General features: G+C 36.0%; 1 protein-coding gene across 1 annotated transcript in view; it reads right to left on the bottom strand.

Annotated features, from left to right (window-relative positions):
- The window catches only part of LOC149090239 (RNA binding protein fox-1 homolog 1-like), a 158,562-nt gene extending 139,396 nt beyond the window's left edge, over positions 1-19,166 (bottom strand). Inside the window, exons 1-2 of the mRNA XM_089245298.1 lie at positions 19,112-19,166; positions 17,890-18,182 (exon numbers count right to left, since the gene is read on the bottom strand). Coding sequence (XP_089101424.1) covers positions 17,890-18,182; positions 19,112-19,166 — 348 coding nt within the window. The remainder of the gene's footprint in view (positions 1-17,889; positions 18,183-19,111) is intronic.
- Positions 19,167-20,307: the final 1,141 nt, after the last annotated feature.

Raw genomic sequence — 20,307 nt, 5'->3', positions numbered from 1 at the left:
TTCTTAAGAAACTAGCATATAGCTACATAATAAAGATCGTACTCTCGATCGACAGATGGCGCAAACATCGTTAAGTCAAACAATCGTTAATAGGAGAGTGTCACTCGAGTGAATTCGCCTCCAAATTGTTCTGATCTCATTGGTTAATATTAGAAGTGTAGAGAGACTAATTTCTTATCTCTAATTCACTTTTCTTAATTACTTATGTATTTATACTACTACCACTCCACTGTCTTGTAACTCGTAAACATTCATTCCAAGAATTTCTTACAAATTGGTCGGAGGCGTGCTTGTTATTTATTCGAAGTACTGCCATCTATCACAATGCTAGTACTAAAGAGCATCCAAAGTTTATTTGTTGTAGATTGTTACACCATCCATTGCAGATAAAGGCGAGCAACTTTCAGCTAATGTCCTGACTCCATCATGATTATTTACGTGTCAGTAAATGCTTCCATCTATCAATGAAATTAACAGTCCGCCGAGACAAATGTGTCCCGTATGATGAAAACGGGAACTTACGGGACTATTTGACAGTGGTGACTATTTGCGCAGGGGCTCTTAAGCTTTTTGCAGCCCCGACCCAAAATCAAGCACACGAGCAACTTCGCGATCATCCGTGAACTTATAATTTGAAAATTCCTGTAAAGTATTCCTAATTAATGTTGATTCCTGATAAATTTCTGATAAAGTTTAGTTTTCGTGATTGGTGAAACCAGTCAGTGGGACTGTGGCCAAAACAGTCCGATAAATTCTTGTTTTCCATCATTGGATGCGAGCCGTGAAAGCCTTCCACAACGCATGTATCCCGTGTACTTTATTAATTTGGGAAATTAATAAAGTAGAAGAGATATATATACATGAGTATACTTTATTAAGGTTTCCTACTTTTTTTTCCTTGTCCCTTTTCTATAGAATGGAACTGGAGTGCACTTTTTTTAATGAAATTTTTCGCTAGGAACTGTCTGTGAGTCACTGGTCCCACGGACCAATAAATATGAGAAACTACTGGTCCGCAGACATCATGACTGGTCCGCTAAACGAAATTCTTTTCTTAATAATAATAATAATTTATTTTGAGCAGACAGGTTTTTCTAAATATCTTTTACAGCAATAAGCGTTTGTCATTCGACATTTAAATGACTGAGACAACATAAAACTACTGAGGATCGGTGATTCTCCCATAGGAGATTCTTCCTCCGCAATGAATGCATTACTGGGGGGTGGGGGAGGGGGGTGCATTCTCCCACCGTCTATTTTTCGTAACTGGTTCCGTGGACCGCTACAATTATTTTTTGGTGTTCCGATTGTTTAGTCAGTGGTCTCGGACCAAAGGACCATCAGTGATTCCGAACGTTGCTACCTATGCCATTTTCTATGGAAAAGTTATTATGTCAAACATTTTCAGTAAAATTCATTTAATTTATTATGCAAATACAAAGCCACAACAGGCAAAGCGCCCTTTGAGGTAGCTGAGAAAAAGATGCCCATAACAAGTGTGGATGTCATGATTGCCATATTCGAAACATGAGTGAAAATATTCTATATGAATGAGATGTTTTTTTTTCTTCACAGTTAGATTTAGCTAATGGTGATGCATATTTGATACCGAAATTCAAAGGATTGTATGGTATGCTTATAAGTTACAACGAAATCTACATATCGTTTATAAAGCACTGTAATTAGACAAAAATATGTGATTGACCTTAGAGATTTTCTTACAAAACCTCAATAATATATGGAGAAATATCATGCAGTCCAAGCCGTTTAATGCGATCACATCAAGACTCGGGGTTTCTGGTAACAATAACCGAATGATAACTGTATCCGAAGAAATAATATTTGAAAGCACGGTGACCATACATCCCGTTTAGTCAAATGGAATTTATAGTATAAACAGGTATATTGGTAAAAAACATGACAATTCTGTTTTTCTTTCCTATGTAATTCGTTGCAAAATGCCTAATCCTTTTAAATTCTAAAACGGGACTTCTCTTGTCTCGGGCTAAGATCCTGGATTTTTTTTTTTATTCAGGAATTGCGAGGCGTTAAAATGAAACTGCCTGATGTATATATAAAATAACTTTTTCTAATGTAGTATAATGCGTTTCATAGATCCCCTTGAGAATGTCTCTCAGAAAAAACAAATTTTAAAACGTTCAAATGAAAGAAACTGCTCAAGGACTGAAGGAAAGGGGTTTTTATTTTTTTGTTATACCTTACTTGCATGACATTTTGACTCACGAAGCGTACTGAAATGGTACGCGGTACGAAAATGATGTTATCGCTTTGATCAAAGAAGCTTGTGTGTGTGGAAGATGATTACATAACTAGCTATTCCTGACTTATATCTATCAATGACATCCCGAAACAGAAATCTTATAAAGAAAAAAGGTGTCTCTTCTGATTCGAACTAAAGTTTTGTGCATAATTTATGATTGTCCTCATACTTTTTCTGCAAATTTTGACTTTTACTATAATTTTTAACGATTTTTTTCTGAAGCAGTGATCAAAAGTTTTTGTGGTGGGAGACGTTTAGTTCCACTAGTAGTTATCACTCTACAAACTTCACGCACCTTCATGCACAAGTTTTCAAGATATAGCGGTTTTTTTTGGTTATCCTCAAACTTTTTTCAGTACCTTAGGGGTCATTCAAGTATTACGTCAGTATCAAGGGGGTGGAGGGGTTTCGGATTTGCTGACTTTTGATGACAAGGGGGTGGGTTTGAAGGTTGCTTACGTCATCAACCACCCCCTTTTTGAAGATATGAAATATTCTAAGCTGCTGACGAAATTTTTCTGACGGGGGGGGGGGGGAGTCAGTGTTCTGCTGACTTTTGCTGACAGGGGGGGGGGAGGGGGTCAAAAATGGCTGAAAATCTGCTTACGTAATACTTGAATGGTCCCTTACTCACTGTTGACTTTCATGTAAAAATGCAACACTAAAGCGAACGTAACTTCAGTTCTAAGCTTCGTTGGAAATAAAACAAGGCCGATTTTGAAATCACAAAAAATGGGGTTTCAGAAAAAAATATATATAAATCGATGTTTTCTTCCAAAAAGAGGTTCAAACGTAGTCGGATACCTGAATTCCGGAAATCTTTTAATCATACATTGGCGAATAACAGTGTCCTTTTAATCTACTAGAAAAGTTTTCCAAATCGTATACTGGCATCTCCCGTAAAAAACAAATCTAATTTTTCAAACTTCACGTATCTTCCACAAGACAGAGCAAAAAAAAAAAAAAAAGTATTGGAATACTGGATTAGTGTTTGTTAGAGCAAAACCATCCATTGGCCATCCATCTCTTATGCATATTGATGGGCTATGCCTCTGCGGTCTTCGACATGCTCCTTAGTTCTTATCCTTTGCAGTATTAAGAAAAGAAAAAAAAGAGGAGGAATCATTGGCAATAGCGCATCAATCTTATTTCGGTTGTTGTTTTTTTTCTTTCCTAGCAGGAATGTTGGGATCGTGTGTTCAGAGAAATGAGAGGGTAAACACACACACGGTACAGTATGGCCTTTATCTTCATTCATGAATTATTCCACCGATTGCTTATTTCTCTACCTCTTTGTTTTCCTACCTTTACTCCGAAAAGCCTTTCTTCTTTCTTTGATATTTCGTCTCTTGTAAGGATGTCATGTTCTTATATGGAAATGTATACGGACAATGGCATCTACACGCAGTCCCTTTCACGTCTTATCCGTATTTATTTTCCATTCTTATTGCCATTGCGTACCGAAGACAGAAGATATTGCTAATTGAATATCGGTGGTATTTAAGTAGAGATCATATATTAAAAGGAGTATCATGACATTTATAGTTTCATCTACACGTTTATATCGGAATAATGTTCATTTAACCTCGGAATGGGAGGAATCCCACAAACATCTTCAAAAGTTATCGCGCGCGCGCGCGCGCGTGTGTGTGTGTGCGCGGTCCTTTTTACTTAAATTATAATTAAAATTTTAGTTTCATTCATTCTCCAGGTTCAATTATATTATATACATAGGAGTAAAATAGGGTTAAATTTCAATAAAATAAGAGACAAAAACACACAACACTTCAAAAACTCACGAGTCCAGAGTTTTAAGGGAAATAATATTTGATGTTAACAATTGCAAGTACTACTAAAGATACAAAAAATTTAGGTAGCTACCATAATATAAATAAAAAAAATCGTTATATAGGTTGAAATTTAAGACATACATATCATCGATTTCTGCGTAACTGTCCTTCATTAATGAAATGACAATGAAAGTTTATGAACGATTTATAATGTCCGAAAATATGATGTGAAGAAACCAAGAGCCGGAGAGTTACCTCTTGTTAGCTGTCGATGGTTGACATGCTCACTGGCTGAAGAAAACATCTCGGTCAATGACGGTGATTAGTACCGCGGCCAAGACTCGGTAGTAGATACTACGGCGAAAGAGACTCCAATTCTCCGAGATTCCGATGACTATGGTCCGCTATCGACCACTTGACGAAGTCGACTTTTGTCAGAAATGTATGCATTATAAGATGAACATTTTTATTATTACATTATTAGTGACGTACTTTGCTTCCGTGGCACCAAAAAGTGAAAAAAAAATAACAAATCAACATCTCTCTCTCTCTCTCTCTCCAGCATCATCAAAATTTTCAAGAAAGTGAATTTTCTCAGAGGTTATGCTAAAAAAGCCCCTTGGAGAGACAAAACCATATTAAAAGCATTCACTACAAGTCCTGAAGGAGATTATTAGGCATTGTAATTTAATGTTGGCGGAGGAAAGAGAGAGAAGGTAAAACAGCAGTATATATAGAAGTGGGAAAGGGGCGGGGGAATCTTAAGGGATCTGTCAAAGATTCGGAGATTTTCCTCTCGCCAAGGGAACCTAATCACACCCCGTGGAAAACAAACGGCTTGACGGCCATTTCCTTTACTCTCTTATAACCCTTTGTAACTCGATCCGTACCGTCTGGAGCCCCAAGACAGCAGTCCCATGTACAAATACTGTATCTCAGGCCTTTACTTTCTACAGAATATGTTAGCTTTCTAACTTTTATTATTATTATACGAGTTAATACGATTAAAAATATAAGCATTGCTTAATTATGCAAGACATGCCTTTGTACAAATTAATAACCCCAACATCCATGAATCCAATCTATTCAATATAATGACCTTTCCTTTTTTTCTATAATTAAAACTACATGTATTTTAATAAGTAAATGTAATGTTATGTGTGAATTTGACGATTCAACATAACAAAAAATTATATCATTTAGAGAGCAATGCAATGCAGGGAGTGGTCATTCCAGCCAATCTTCCCTTAAGTGGTGTACTCTAAGTTAGCAAAAGCATGGGGGTCATTGCACGTGTGGGTTGTTTCGTTACTTGCATTGTAAAATATACATGGGGTGAAATTTCACTCATAATAATGTTTACGTCATTCTCTTAGAGTCTAACTCTATATATATAGGCTATATATATAGGGTTAGACTCTAAGAGAATGATATATATATATATATATATTTTTTTTTTTTTTAAGTTTTATTTTGCATTATTTCCAAGGTCATAACTATTTATATGCAAATTATATGTGTAGTAATGAATAAAATGATGATAAGAAAAACAATTTTCCGATTCTCGGAAGATATTTTAAAGATATCAGAAGAAGTGGTGGCGAATTTTTTGTGGCGAGGGTAATGGACTTTCTCAAGTATTCTGTTATTACAGGTGGAAAAATTTGTCATCTGAATTGAGAAGGAAGATTTTCGACACCATGAAGGCTCAATACAGCTTTAAGTAATTGAACCAGAAATAATTAAACGCATATCCGAGAAAGGGAAAGTGTCTCATGTGTCAAAAAATGACAAATAATAGTGTCAATTGCATCATTATGCATTTGAGGTATGGGTTATTTGCGTGTAGTGATCATGAAATATCATCTCCTCCGATTTTAACTAGAGATTTATTTTGTACAAAACATTTTTTTTTTGTCTGCAGTTTACAAGTTGCAATAATTTCACAATTTTTATTTGAACGAAAGCACTTTTTTCCTTATCTATGGTTACTATAATTTGGCAAAATTACACATTATATTTATTTCCTTCATTCATGAGCATACTTTTCTACACATGCAGAAATATCATCTGAATAAATATGAGAAATAAGTTGAAACTTATTTTAAAGTTGCAATTCCAAAAAAAAAAAAAAAAATTGTAGGGTCGAATCTCTTTACGCATGATAATGTGTGAGCCAACAAAGGAATGGAGCATGACGTTTAGCGTTGATAAGTGCATGATCGCTCATTTTGGTTCGAACAACCCACGGTTCTCTTTTGAATTGAATGGTGTCACTATCCCGGATGCAACTAGGGTCACCGATTTGGGAATTCTCATTGACGAGCGGCTTAGGTTTTCTGAACATTGTTCAGCGGTGGTCAAAAAAGCGAATAGAATGCTTGGTCTCATTTTCAAAAAGGTCTCTTCGCGTTCTCCTAAAGTCATTCTTCCGCTTTTTCGAGGCTTAGTTCGTCCTGGACTGGAGTATACCGTAAAGTTTTGGAGACCATACCTACAGAGGGACATAGACTTGGTTGAAGGGGTGCAGAGAAGAGCTACGCGTGTCCTTATTGGCACACAGGGCTTGTGTTATGAAGAGAGACTTCATTTTTTGAATATGTTTACATTGGATGAACGCAGGTGCCGAGGAGATATGATCGAAGTGTTCAAAATTTTCAATGGGATGAATAGGATGGACCATGAACTTTTAATACACCGCCAATCGGCTGATTTACAAGGGGACACCAGTATCGATTGGTGAGGGACAATGCAAGGCTATGGTGTCGGAGGGAATTTTTCTCTAATAGGGTTGTTAATAAATGGAATAGCTTACCCCCGGAGGGAGTAAATTGTAACACAATTGACACGTTTAAAAAGAAATACGATAAACATGTTGTGGTAAATCGAGAAGCTATCCATACTTAAGTTATCGTTATCAACCTGCAGAACTAGTAGGAGGTCAGAAAGGATCGCTGATTGACAGAACTTTTCGCACACACTCAGTTCAAAATTTCTAATCGGGCCGTAATAACCACAAAGATCTATGCACGTGTAACGATTTTTTTAAATTCCTTTCCTATAATGAAGGCACGCGTGAGGTAAAAAAAACAAGTTCCTTTCTTTAATTCATGGTCAGTCTTTTTAATCTGACCACATTCACACTTTTTCTGCCGATAAGACTTTCTCTGAGCATCCATAGATCATAGTATACATTGAAAGAAGTTATCGTAATTCGTATAAACACATTAGACAATTCGATTCTAACTCCTTAAAATTTCTCTGAATAAAAAAAAAGGAATTTTAGCTTGAAGGAAAAATATCCTGTTTCAGAAAAATTGAAGGGGGAAAAAATTCATGATTTAACATTTCGAATCCTGTTACGTGGAAAAAAAATGCAGTTGGCACTTGCATGCATACCGTTCGACAAAATGGGACAAATAGTCATTGCACTTATAGCAGGGTTTTTTTTCCCCAATATAGTTATCAATCGGTTACTGTTATCAGAAACCCTTAGTCCAAGTGTGATCACACTAAGTCTCATGCATAGTATATCGCCACAAAGGTTTTTAACAACTGGCAGTTGCGAAGATGAATTTTTGGAAAGAGAGAAATTTCAACTGCCTTTGAGGACGAATCGAACCCACTTCCTTTCACATTCGTGTGAACGCACTGGACTAGAAAGGCAACGAATCTCTCAATCTTTTGAAGATTGAACGCTACATACGTCTGAGTAGTGTCAGTTTATTTATAGCCGCCCTGTATTTCAATTTAATGTTCTTCAACTGTTAATGGAAAAGAAAAAAAAAAGTATAAAAATTTGAACGGAAAAACTTCGAAGTTCATTACCATTTCTCTTTTAATATATGTAATTCTTTTCTCTCTTTTTTTTCTGTTATGAAATCACCGAATTGCGTGTTTTGAATGCAAGTAAATATCGCGAGAGATTGTGGAAAAAGTCCTAATGGTTGTTCTTTGCAGCTTCCATACAATGTAGAGTAGATGTTAGGATAAAAACGCATATGTATTTTTTTTATATTTTGTACACATTTTCAGTATTTACTAATAACAAAAGTTTTTTTAAGGTATTACAAAAACACTTAAAATGCTTTTTCTTTTGTGCGTTTGCGCGGGAGAAAAAATTTTCGGTTCTTATGTTATTTTCTTATTCCTTGGAAAGCCATTTTTTTTAATATTTCATTGCTCATATCCAATCCTAACTGCGTTTGTTGCTTGTATCACAAACGTCGACGTTGTAAGATTCCAGGCGAAAAAAGACGCAGTGCTAAGAAATTTTGATTTCCAAACGTAGATATCTTCGAAAGCATTGAGTGATTATCGGAATAGTTGAGATCATGCCGTCATTTTTACTTATTTATTCTCATTTATCATTACATTCGAACTGCAGAAGTGAATACAACCATAGTTAAAGAAAAATAAAAGATACAAAGACAAAAAACTAATTTCAAAAATTAGCACATAAAATACATACGATACTTACAATAATACACATATTACAAATAAAATATAAGATTAACAAATAAATTCATAAAAACAAAGCAATATTAGAAACAGAAATAAGAAAATAATAATTAAAAAAAACGCTTTATATACAAAGATTCTCTAAGTATATGTAGGATTAGTAAAACTATTATGCATTTCAACAAATATAATTTGAAACGTTTAATATAAAGTCTTGGCTGATAATGAAATTGATAACGGTTGTTTTTAGGTAACAATCTCCAGGTAATCTCAGATACACAAGATATTAATTCCCATACTGTATAAAGATTCTCTAACGTCTAGGATTAGTTCATGACTATACACTTTTCCAAAATATAATGTTCAGAACGTTTTATATTTACTTTTTGGTTAGTCACGAATGCTTATCATCGAATAAAAAAACTCGATGGTTTCAGACACAAAAACCATTTACACAAGAGAAGGTTATTTATCATACTATATAAAAGTTCTCTAACCTACGTCTAGTATGGGTATCACAGTTTCGTAAGAAGTATCAGACGTAACGTGTATCAATTTTCCGGCTGCCCATGAACGGGATAACGATTATTTTCAAATGAAAAACTCGAAACGACTTAAATCTCGATGGTTCAGATACAAACGATATTCACACGCAAGGTGTTAATTGTCATGCTGTATGAACATTTAAATATTCAAGTTAGATGGCAGCATCAGGGAAAACACGAAACAAGCGCAACTCTGGCAAGACAAATACGTTACGACCCACACTTAGAATATTTTATTTTGGCATGTATCAATTCGTTAGAAATTCTGCAGAGGAATGTGTACGAGTTGCATATACGTCTAAGACAGGGGTTCTTAACCTTTTTCAGCCGCGACCCAAAATCACCAACACTACTAACTTCGTGAGCCATGGCTCTATTTCGGATATAAAAATGCTTAATATAAACATTACATATTAACAAAATGTTCGGTTTTATACACGACACATCTCGAAAGCCCTTGCATCCCACAACCCATAGGTTAAGAACCTCTGGTCTAAGTAGTATAAACATTCTCTAACGTCTAGGATTAGTATCCATGTGACTACAATTCTTCAAACGTACTGATGGAAACGTTTTACATTGGTTTCTCGGCTAATCTTGTGAACACCATGTTATTTTCGAATAAAAAACTCAGTTTCACTCTAATATCGATGGGTTTCAGATAAAAATAAATAGTTACACAAGAGATGTCAAATGTCTAACTGTATGAAGATTCTCTAACGTCTAGGATTAGCATCACGACGGTGAACTTGCCCAAATAATATGATTAAAAAACGGGAGAAATATTACCGAAATAAAAACTGAAACTGGCGCTAATCCTTATGGTTTCAAGTACAAAAATTAGGTACCAAGATATAAATTAGATCATTTATATGATATTACATGAAACAGTACATGATCCTTTGTTATCACGTGGATCCATAAAACTACTTTTGCATCTGACGTGATTATAACATGACACGTCAGGGAAACGAATTCAAAGTTCAATCATGTTCATATCGTTTATAATTTTCAAAAGAATTGAAACCCCCGTTGCCGATACAGTAATATAAATTAGGTTTAATTCGTATCCGGCGCGTGTCACAGTCTTTCTCGAAAAGAATTGCGATTAGGATTGAAAGACTCCGTCTGTATTATATTACGTATCAAATGCTTCCGAAGTGATTAAAACGGGTGATAATCAAGTTCCTGTCATTGAAAACGCGTTTCTAGTCTGCAATAGACTTACTTCCTGCCCGCCTGAATCAGGTATAATAATGACCAAGGGAAAAGAAAGAGGTGCGTTTGGAATATGAACGTGAGCGCCTGAACGCCCAGTGATCGTCACGTAAATGTCTTTTCTTTTTGTTCTCAAAATGATCAATGTGACCAGAGTTCCGGACCTCGCGTGCTAATCTCACCAACTGCTATGTGCTGCCTTTTTTCATTATTATTCTCTCCTCTTTTTTCTTTCCCCCTTTTATATCGTTAATGTTGCGTCCATTCCAAAACAGCTATCGTTGGTAACTTCCAAAATCAACGCTGTCTCTATTTGTGAGAATGGCAGTCGTAGTTATTGTTGTTGCTGCACAGCAAAATGGATCAAACATGATCGTAGAAAGAATACGAACATTTGCAAGTTCCTAAGAATTCTGCGATTAACTGTGATTAAAAAATAGTTTCATAGTTTCGAATGGTCATCCGACAACATGCATATGCCATACAGACTGAAATAATTACCTAATGCTGTGAACAGCTTGGTTCCTCGCCTAACATCGGTGCTGCTGAATGTCGGACGGAAAATTGAACAATTGTAAGCCGAGAGTAGGTCCTATATAATGCATAGCAAGAAGAACTGCAGCGCCCTCTGTTAATCGAACCAATTTCACATTATTATTATTAATTTGACAATAAATCTGGCTTCATGCCCACCCTTTCTATACAAACAGAATTTTTTAGTTTCATTGGTTCACGAATTACCAAGTTTCTTAGTTATTCTTGACTTTTGGATCACCTTGTACTCTTAACCGTACACGCATCTTTTAAAATTCCACCCGGGAGATAATAACCTATCATTTTAGCCCAAAACAAGTTGTGAGTATATGTTACGGTAAAAATATGTGATAATCCCTCTCTCTCTTAATATTCATAATAACCGGTTATTACACATACTTACTAATCGCTATGGTAGGTTTGATAAATTTATCACTTTTACCAGAGATTATGCATCATACCCAAGCGTCGTTGGTAAATTAGATAAATACTTTAAATTTATCGCCTGTATCTATGATTATGCCCTGGAACCATATTTACACTATGTATAATACCCTGGTGTAATTGGTGAATTCGATAAATGTAAAAAAACAATAATAATAATAAAACCTAGTGAGACAACTATGTGTGATGAATATAGTCGGACTCCGATGTAAATATAACAAATTTTACTATCTTGCCCTGATATAATAACACAATACATGTGTAGTATATCACATATGATTTATCATGTTCACCAACGACGAGAAGGCTTGGGTACTGTGCATAATCGCCGGTGAACGTGATAAATTCAGGGAAATTTATCAAACTTACCAAAATGTTCGACTATTACGCATAACAACCGGTTGTTATGTGTAATATCCGGATATTTCACATTTTCCGCGATATATATATATATATATATGCGGGGGAGGGATCTCAACGTATTTATGATGTCAGAGTAGTGCGTGTTTCACATTCGAGAAGTGCTACCTACTGCCTTTCATATTTTAAAGTGGAAATGGCGGATACCTGAATTTCAATGTTATCAACTGTCGTGTTGAAAGCCTGTGCCTACCTGCTTTCTTCAGAGAGTAGTGTATTTTCGACTACAAGATGCGTGTATGATTTCAAAATGTCATGATAAAAAAAAAAGACATACACGTTGCATCCATTTTCAATTTCGTCGTATTTCACGCCTCTCTTTACGGTGTGTGTCGAATATTCTTTGCCAGGTAGTGTATATAAAAAAAATACTTTCGTGAATATAAAACGAGTCCAAAGAATACGCGATCAAGGAACAGAAATCTTCTTTCGGGCAAAAAATAGGAAAACCTCGACGCCACAGAGCGGTCATTCAATGAAATGAGAAAATAAATCGCCGCGTTTCCCATCGTAGATATACCGCGTATACTGTACTGTATTTATCATAGAGTAAGTCTTAGAGAAACTCGCGAATCCATGACAGAAAAAAAAAATCGATCCTTTTTTTTCGAGGAGAAAAGAGTAACTGAAACCGACGCCGATTCGATGGGATATACTTTCTCGCGTCCTTAGATTTTATCGCGAACTACTTTTCTACCCTCGGGGAATTGGCCGCTTCTTCTTTTCCAGCGGCCATATACTTGTATGCACGTAGTGGCGCAGAGTTCCTCCACCTTTTTGAGTCCAAGAACCAGTAAAATGCCCGAAACGTTTCGACGGACCACTATGATAAGTGTAACCAGACGAGTTATGTTTTTGTTGGGCATTTTTATTTGGATCGCCTTTTTATACAACTGTCCCGTTTCCTCGACGACGTCGGCATTGATTCGTTATCTTTACTAACATTGTAAATGGCGATTAATTTTATAAGTAATAAACTATGTTATATACAGGGTGCATAGGGATAGGGGGTATGGCATAGTACCGGTAAACCGTTGATCCTAGAAGTATACCTCCAGTTAGGAAAAGTTTCCGAATAACGTGTAGTACTGAAATATGTCTTTCATATTTAAAGGGGTTGTGTGGCTATTAAAGTGAAAAATGAATGAATTTTGGTGCAGTCCCCTAGTTGTCCCTCCCCCCCCCCCAAACCCCAATTAGAAAGTTGTCGCCCTGTCTCTTATAATGCTAACAAAAAAAAAATTCAATGTTTCTAAGTTCAATATTCACTCAGGTATTCAAATTCTAAAAACAGAGGAAATTTGGGGAAAAAACAGCGTTAAATGCGGTGAAATGGTTCTTTCGTTTGGGAAAAGCGCTATTCCTTGTTTGTGTAATTCTCATTATGCATTTTAAAACTGTGCAGAACGGCTGTCTGGAAAAGGGTAACCGTGATTTTCCGGCTATCCGTAATCACCTTCTCGAAACGTTAGCTCGGATAATCGAGGTTCTACTGTATTTCTGCCATCAATGAAACCCAGTATATATTAGTAGTGTGGCTATCTTTTAATAAGCATGATTTTTATTAGATTTTTTCCACACTTTCATATTATTCATATAAATACTTTTTTTTCAATTTTATCATTTTATAAATCCTTTTTTTTTTACTCCCGACTGTTTAACCACATTTCGATTATCCGTGTTAACCTTCCCCCCTTCATTAACCCAGTGGTTCTCAACCGGTGCTCGGCGGAGCCCGTGGGGCTCCTTGTGCACTCTCCAGGGGCTCCCCGGCCGCTCGAAGAAAATAAACAAAAACCAGTAAAATTAAAAATAATAATTATAAATATTTTTAAATACGGAATGTCAAAATAGAACTTATGCCGGACGCAATTATGTAAACGGGAACGTTTAGAAAAAAAAAAATAACTGTCAAATCAATAATAATCTAATATAACAATTACATACTAATATTTACTCTTAGAAACCTTATAGTCCTGTAAGGGTTAAAAGGGCTCCGCGAGTCAAATAAGGTTGAGAACCGCTGCATTAACCTATATATAATCGAGGTTCTACTGTATATATTATTTTCTTCTGAATATTAACGTGGAGGTGCATCTGGTTGTTCTGTATATCATATATTAGCGGTGTATATCATTCTCCCTGGACGGCGACAATATCTCCACTTATCTATCTGCACACGGGGCGTACCGAAACATGGTAAGAAAGTCAGAGATTGCGTGATGCCGGCCAATTAAGTATGATTGATTAACCTTCAGATTAGTGACAGATTATTCTCTTAGAAATTAATCTCACGTCACCGATTTCCCATGCATTTTGTGTGTGTGGGTTAGCGGTGAGAGCAGAGACAGCCCTTGTATCGTTGCATTAATGGCTGGGCTCCTGCATAACTCGGACAGGACCGCAGCACGCGTAAGAGCCTGTGTAAAAGCTAATTTATGGACACTCACAAGCTGGAATATCAAGATGCTTTCAGGACGAACAGGTTGAAATACTTGTCGAGGGTGACTAAAAATTTTTTGATACCCGAATTAATGAATATGAGAGAAGAGAGAATTTTCTTGATGTGTGAGGTCACGTGGTTTTCAGAGAGTTTAGTAACACATGGGGTGCTCACAAACAGCTTGTAGGACTTATTTCACTTTTTACAATCCGTATAAAATCTGAGTTATTTTTTCCAGGCCTGTCGAAAACCTGTGTTACTAGAGGGCTTACAAAAGTTGAATTATTCGTTAGAGAGAAATACAGCTTCATTTCTTCTCGGATAGCCGTATAAAAGCTGATCACTTCGCGAAAAATACTGAATAACATCTTTGAAAGCCAAAAAAAAGAGAAAAATCAATTCAAAAGCAAATACAAGTTCAAATTCAAAAACCCCAGCAGGCAAAATGCCCAATTATTTGGCTTCTAATGTTTGGAATTGTTTCTTGAGGTAAGCACAACTCTCAAACAGACCAAAACAGACCTAGGAAAGAGCACAGGGCCGTTTACAGAACGTCTTGGGCTTCCCGGAAATATTTATTTTTCTAGCCCCTCCCCCTATAGTTAAAAATGTCATCCTATTAGAAATGTATATGCTTACACTCCAATATTTTAAACAGATCTCATTTTCATGAAATATTTTTGCACTTAAGCCCCCCCCCCTCCCACCGGGGGCAATGTCTGGGTGGGGCAAATAGTTAAGACGGCAGAGTTTGGGCATTGATGCTCAAACACGTTAGAAGGGATATGTTTCTTTTTGTGAAGTTTTTCTATAGAATATAATTCATCTTGGACCATGATTTCGTTTCTACGGAACGCCCGACTCTCAGACCCACATCTTCTTCGTCTTGGGGAATGTTAAATAACGATAGAGATTTAGAAGAGGCATTTCTCTAAATGTTGTGACAGCATTGGAACATCACTGACGACATCACCAATATCAAACTGTTCTAGGGAAAGATAGAATCACGAGTTCGCTCAAGTCTTTTACAAGGAAAACTGTAATTTTAGCTGTATTGTCTATTGAAGCTAACTCCAAAAATTACATTTTTATGACATTTTCAATGACTTTGTTCATATGAGAGTTGGAAAAAAGCATTTAGTGTAAGATATTTCGTGGAGAATTTTATATTACATTTATTGTTTAAAATAGTTTTGGATATCCTTTTTTTGTGTTTACAAACAACATCCACTGTATTTTTTGACGTACCAAATCCCGTTAATCACAGTTAAAGTCCTCTCCCCCCAATATCTATTTTGCCTAGAGCCCCATCAAGTCAAATCGGGCTCTGTTCCTATTGGAGATCTAAACGAACTCCAAAAAAATAGTCTCATAGCACTCCACTATTGACAATCTCCATCAGTCCGACCTGGGTTTTCCGCTCTGTCTCCTTAAAAAATGTAAGCAGTATTTGAATAATTACTATTGTTAATACAATATTCTCTAATGCCATTCAAAATAAATATGATTTAAAAGACTTGAAAGTGAAGTTTGGTTAATAAGATATCTTAGTATCCGAGGAATTAGTTTAACAATTTTCGGCATTTATGCAGATATGTCGTTTGAATTCTGTATGCATGTGTCCGTGCAGCCTTTTGTGATCAGATTTATATGGATGCAAATCTCTACTTATCTGGATCGCATAATACCAATGCTATGACAAAATGAACGAGCAAATCATTTAGGTTGTTTAGCTGTGAACAAACTAAATTGTGCCAGTTGTGCAAAATAAAACTTATCCTGTACGAAATTGCAAATGAGCAATTGATTCTGTGCGACAGCGTTCTTAAACCTTTTGCCTTTGTGGAACGCTTCAAATGACTTCAATGTTCTAAGTAACCCCTGGAAAAATAATATCCATATTGTAAGAATCATTTGGAAGGTTTCCATGGTCGCGAGATCAGTGTTTCTTAACCTTCTATCACCCATGACCAATTTGGACCACATTTTCTTGCGCATAACATATTTTCAAAGCATAGCCCGCGGACCAAATGTGGCCATCGGAGCTTTTGTCATGCACCCCCCCCCCCCCGACAATAGCTAAAAACATTTTAAATAAAAGATACTCAAATTAGCTGAGAGTTTTATATGCTGCGGCATTACTGAAAGAAATTATTTCAAAATTTATTGAAAGAAATTTTAGAAATATTGTGAAGGAATAATTGAAATGATGCTAAGATATATAGAGGCCTACTGAGAAGGAAATAGTTTCAAAATGTTGAGAGAGGAATAAAGTCTCACAAATTACCAAAATAAATAATTACAGAATCATTCAAAGTGATTTAAGAATTAATCACAGAAGCTTCTTCAGAATTAATGAAAAAAAAATATTTCAGAACTAATAAAAAAATTTATAATTAATAAAAGAAATAATTTCAGAATAAATAAAAATCTTAAATTATTTTTGCCCATTTTTTACTGGAGGCCCCATTCACAATCTGTTAATATGTCGCTGTAAATTGAATGAGCAGCGATTTAAATCCGTGCGGATTCTTCTTACAATTATAAATGCCTTTGATAGAGTCCTAGACTCGTGCACGGCGTAAATTCTTTTCCATTCGACATTATAAATACCTCAGTACGAGGTGGTGGCCCACTGGCTACGTAGGAAGTTTCATTTTCTCTCGAGATGTCTGAAAAATAGAAGACCCTTGCCATAAGACCACAAAGCGACCATACGGCCCTTGGTTGGGAAACACTAGTCTAGATCAGAAATCTTCAAACGTATCTCTCACCGAGTCGTGAACACCATCAACGAGAATCATAAGAACACCCATATGGCAACTCTGACATGAGGGTCTCCCCAGCTCAAAATCAACATATTGCTAATCCTCGAATGTAGTTTAAAAATGGAATATTTATTTAAGAAGTTGGTGTATATCCTAAGGAATAAAAAATTATACGTATATGAGCATCAACCGCTCTAACTGTGGTGCTCGCAAGCAAGGAAGACACTTTGTGTGGAGAACTTTCGATGTATTATCTACTTATTACCTACATCCCGTCTCAACACAATTATCAATTATTCATTACTATTTCTCGCGGAATCCCTTGGTATTTCTCCGGGAACCCCTAATACAGCTATATGGTAATGAACTTCAAGAATTCAAATGCGGGATTTGTTGAACATCAACTGAAGTTTTCGATGCTATCGGTATTTGATTCGTGTCAAGTCTCATTATGTGTTGCCACATCTGGTATTTTCAGTTGAGTTTTGGTATTAAGTTTAAACGCTTTAATCAGCAATTGAGATGTCTCTCGTCTTCATAAAAGCTTGTTATTTTAGCATTGACATGGCCAGATATTTTGTATAGTTGATTTATCAGTAAAACACTTTTCCCCAAAACCCACTTGGTTTGCGCCTCCTGAAAATCAGAAGAAAGCCTACTTTGTTAAAGAAAGATATGAAATTGGTAAAAGGGCCTAGCGATTTTTGCTGTGCCAGTTAAAGGGTTTATATGACTACAAGGATTCCTTAAATATATAAACAAAATGAATTGGAAGTTAAGAAATGTGAGAAATGTCAAATATTTCACATGAACTCAACTAAAAAAAAATTCCTTGGAAACATACAAATTATCCCCCAACAATAAAATAAGTACGATTGAAAAATAATAATGTTCTAAATATTTTTTTTCCAGAACCAGAATAAAAATGCGCGTGACACATTCGTGAATGCAAAAAAGAGCAAAAGATGGGAATTATGCAACTCACCGTTCCCAGGCGTGGCAGGATGACCGCCGTCGCCGGAAAAGTCAACGTAGGCCCACAAGGTGGTGCCGCCGACCAGTGTCCGGACGGCGTGGACAAGTCCGGGGACGTTGGATGATGGTGGTGGTGATGGTGGTGGTTGGCGGGGAACAAAGGCAAAATAGCCGGCGACGCAGCCACCGTGTTCTGAGAAGTATCCAGGATATCCAGTATAAAGTTGAGCGTCGTTTCTGTTGAAAATGATACAATCCTATCGACACGTTTCCGTTGCCGACGTCGCGGATTCTGATGATGGTGTTATACTGCTGATTCCGTGGCACTCCGAACTGGACATTCACCGAATGAATACACAGGAGGAAAACGGAAGGTTAATCTCCTATAAGATAAACCTGATTTTTCTACGATGATAATCTTTCTCAGACCCTGAAACACATATCATCCATTTGAGGCGAACGCTGAAAGATATGTCATATAATTCGGCAGGCTTGCAAATATGTCTGAGTCTCACGTCACGCTCAGGCAGGCATTCAAACGCGAATCCAGCACCAATAAATCCAAAAAATTCTTATATATTTCTTCACTTTTTTTTATTTGTGAAAATATCAAAATTATTCCATCTTTGATCGTCGATATTCACGACTAAAAAAAATTGTTCTAAAATTCTCAACGATCTCTGCGACGTATGATGTAGACAGACATCATGTAGACAACACAAAAATATAGGAATATATTATGACATAGCACCATGAGAATTCATGTTTCTGGGTGATGACAGAACATTACCCGTCAATATAGATAGTTCGCGATATCATAGGAAATACTCGAATTTGTAATTCCCTTCCAATTGTATTAAAATCTTACCAATGTATCCCGATCAACCAAATCAATTCGGCGATATATTAATCATTTCTCTATATATAGTCCAACAGATATATGCTAATGATATTAAAGAATTCTCCTCTCCTCCACCGTAAACGATATCGTCCGTCCTTAAAAATATCCACGTGGTCAATTATTTGGAAAATGTTCTGGAATTATGACCTTGAAAAGCAGGAATCGGCCGAATTGTTTATTAATTTGAAGATTCGAGAACGCAAAAAAAAAATTGAGATAATTTTATCTCTTTTTTTGTTTATTTTTGTTTTAAGTGAGAGATAGCGACGAAGAGAGGATCACACTTGTTATAAGATCAAAAGGTGCGCGTGGGACGGGATACACAACCAACCTGCAGAAACTTCGTCTGGGAGAGAGACCTCTGTCTGAACAACTGTCAGAGACATGGTAGAGAAGGGCAACAACACCATGGATCCTGGGCGCTGCAATCGCTCCTGGCTTGGGAAACGGGAAAAGTAACGGGTGGTAGTGGTGGTGAATGGCAATGGATCTATGATGGATACACGCACGCACGCATACATACAGAAATATAGGGGGCGTGGACGTAATTTTAGCATCGATTTTTCCGCAAGGTGCCGTTGGCAGAGAGAACTGGACCGTTCTTATGAATGAAAAGAACTTCATGGCTTTTCTGACCATCGGGGTCGAAATATCAAAATAAATAAATAGATATATATATATACATAAAAATATATACACACACGGATATATTTATCAAAAAAATATATACTTGAAGTACCATCGTTTCAATCATTTCTGACATTTATAACAGGTTCTTAAATCTTGAATTTTGACTGTTGTGTAGGTAACCATATGGCAATGGAAATGTCGATCTTTAAATCTTCAATATATGCACTCTATTAAATCATACTTCTTATATCAGAGGTTCTTAACCTTTTTCAGCCGTGACCCAAAATCAACTTCTCAGTAAATCGGTGCATTTTAAATTCAAAAAACAAATTCTTATTAAATATTTAGGATTCACAAAATGTTTAGTTTTCGAAATTAATGAATCTCTCCAGCTCTACGTCGCCTTAATGATAGCTTTGACCAACGTGGCCTCCTGATTCCGGGGCCCGAATGAAATTGGGGGAACCCTAATTTATTGAAAGCTTTCGCTAATTCTGAAAACAGTTCTTGCATAAATTCTGAAAATATTTCTTGCATAAATTCTGAAAATATTTCTTGCATAAATTCTGAATTTTCATTCATTCTGAAATTATTTCTCTCACTATTTTTCAATCATTTTCCATTAGTTTTATAGTTATTTTTCATCAATTGTGGAATCATTTTCCATTAGTTTTATAGTTATTTTTCATCAATTGTGGAATCATTTTCCATTAGTTTTATAGTTATTTTTCATCAATTGTGGAATCATTTTCCATTAGTTTTATAGTTATTTTTCATCAATTGTGGAATCATTTTCCATTACTTCTAGAATCGAACTATGTTGTTCTTATTAACTTCTTTATTAAATAATTAAAAACTATTATCACGTATTAATTTTCATTAATTTTTATTTGATTT

The sequence above is a fragment of the Pholcus phalangioides genome, unplaced genomic scaffold (assembly GCF_987345545.1).
Source record: "Pholcus phalangioides strain wild (caught in Gottingen) unplaced genomic scaffold, Ppha-v1.0 ptg000001l_1, whole genome shotgun sequence".
NCBI classification, from domain to species: domain Eukaryota; kingdom Metazoa; phylum Arthropoda; class Arachnida; order Araneae; family Pholcidae; genus Pholcus; species Pholcus phalangioides.
This window is presented reverse-complemented; position numbering and strand designations above follow the sequence as displayed.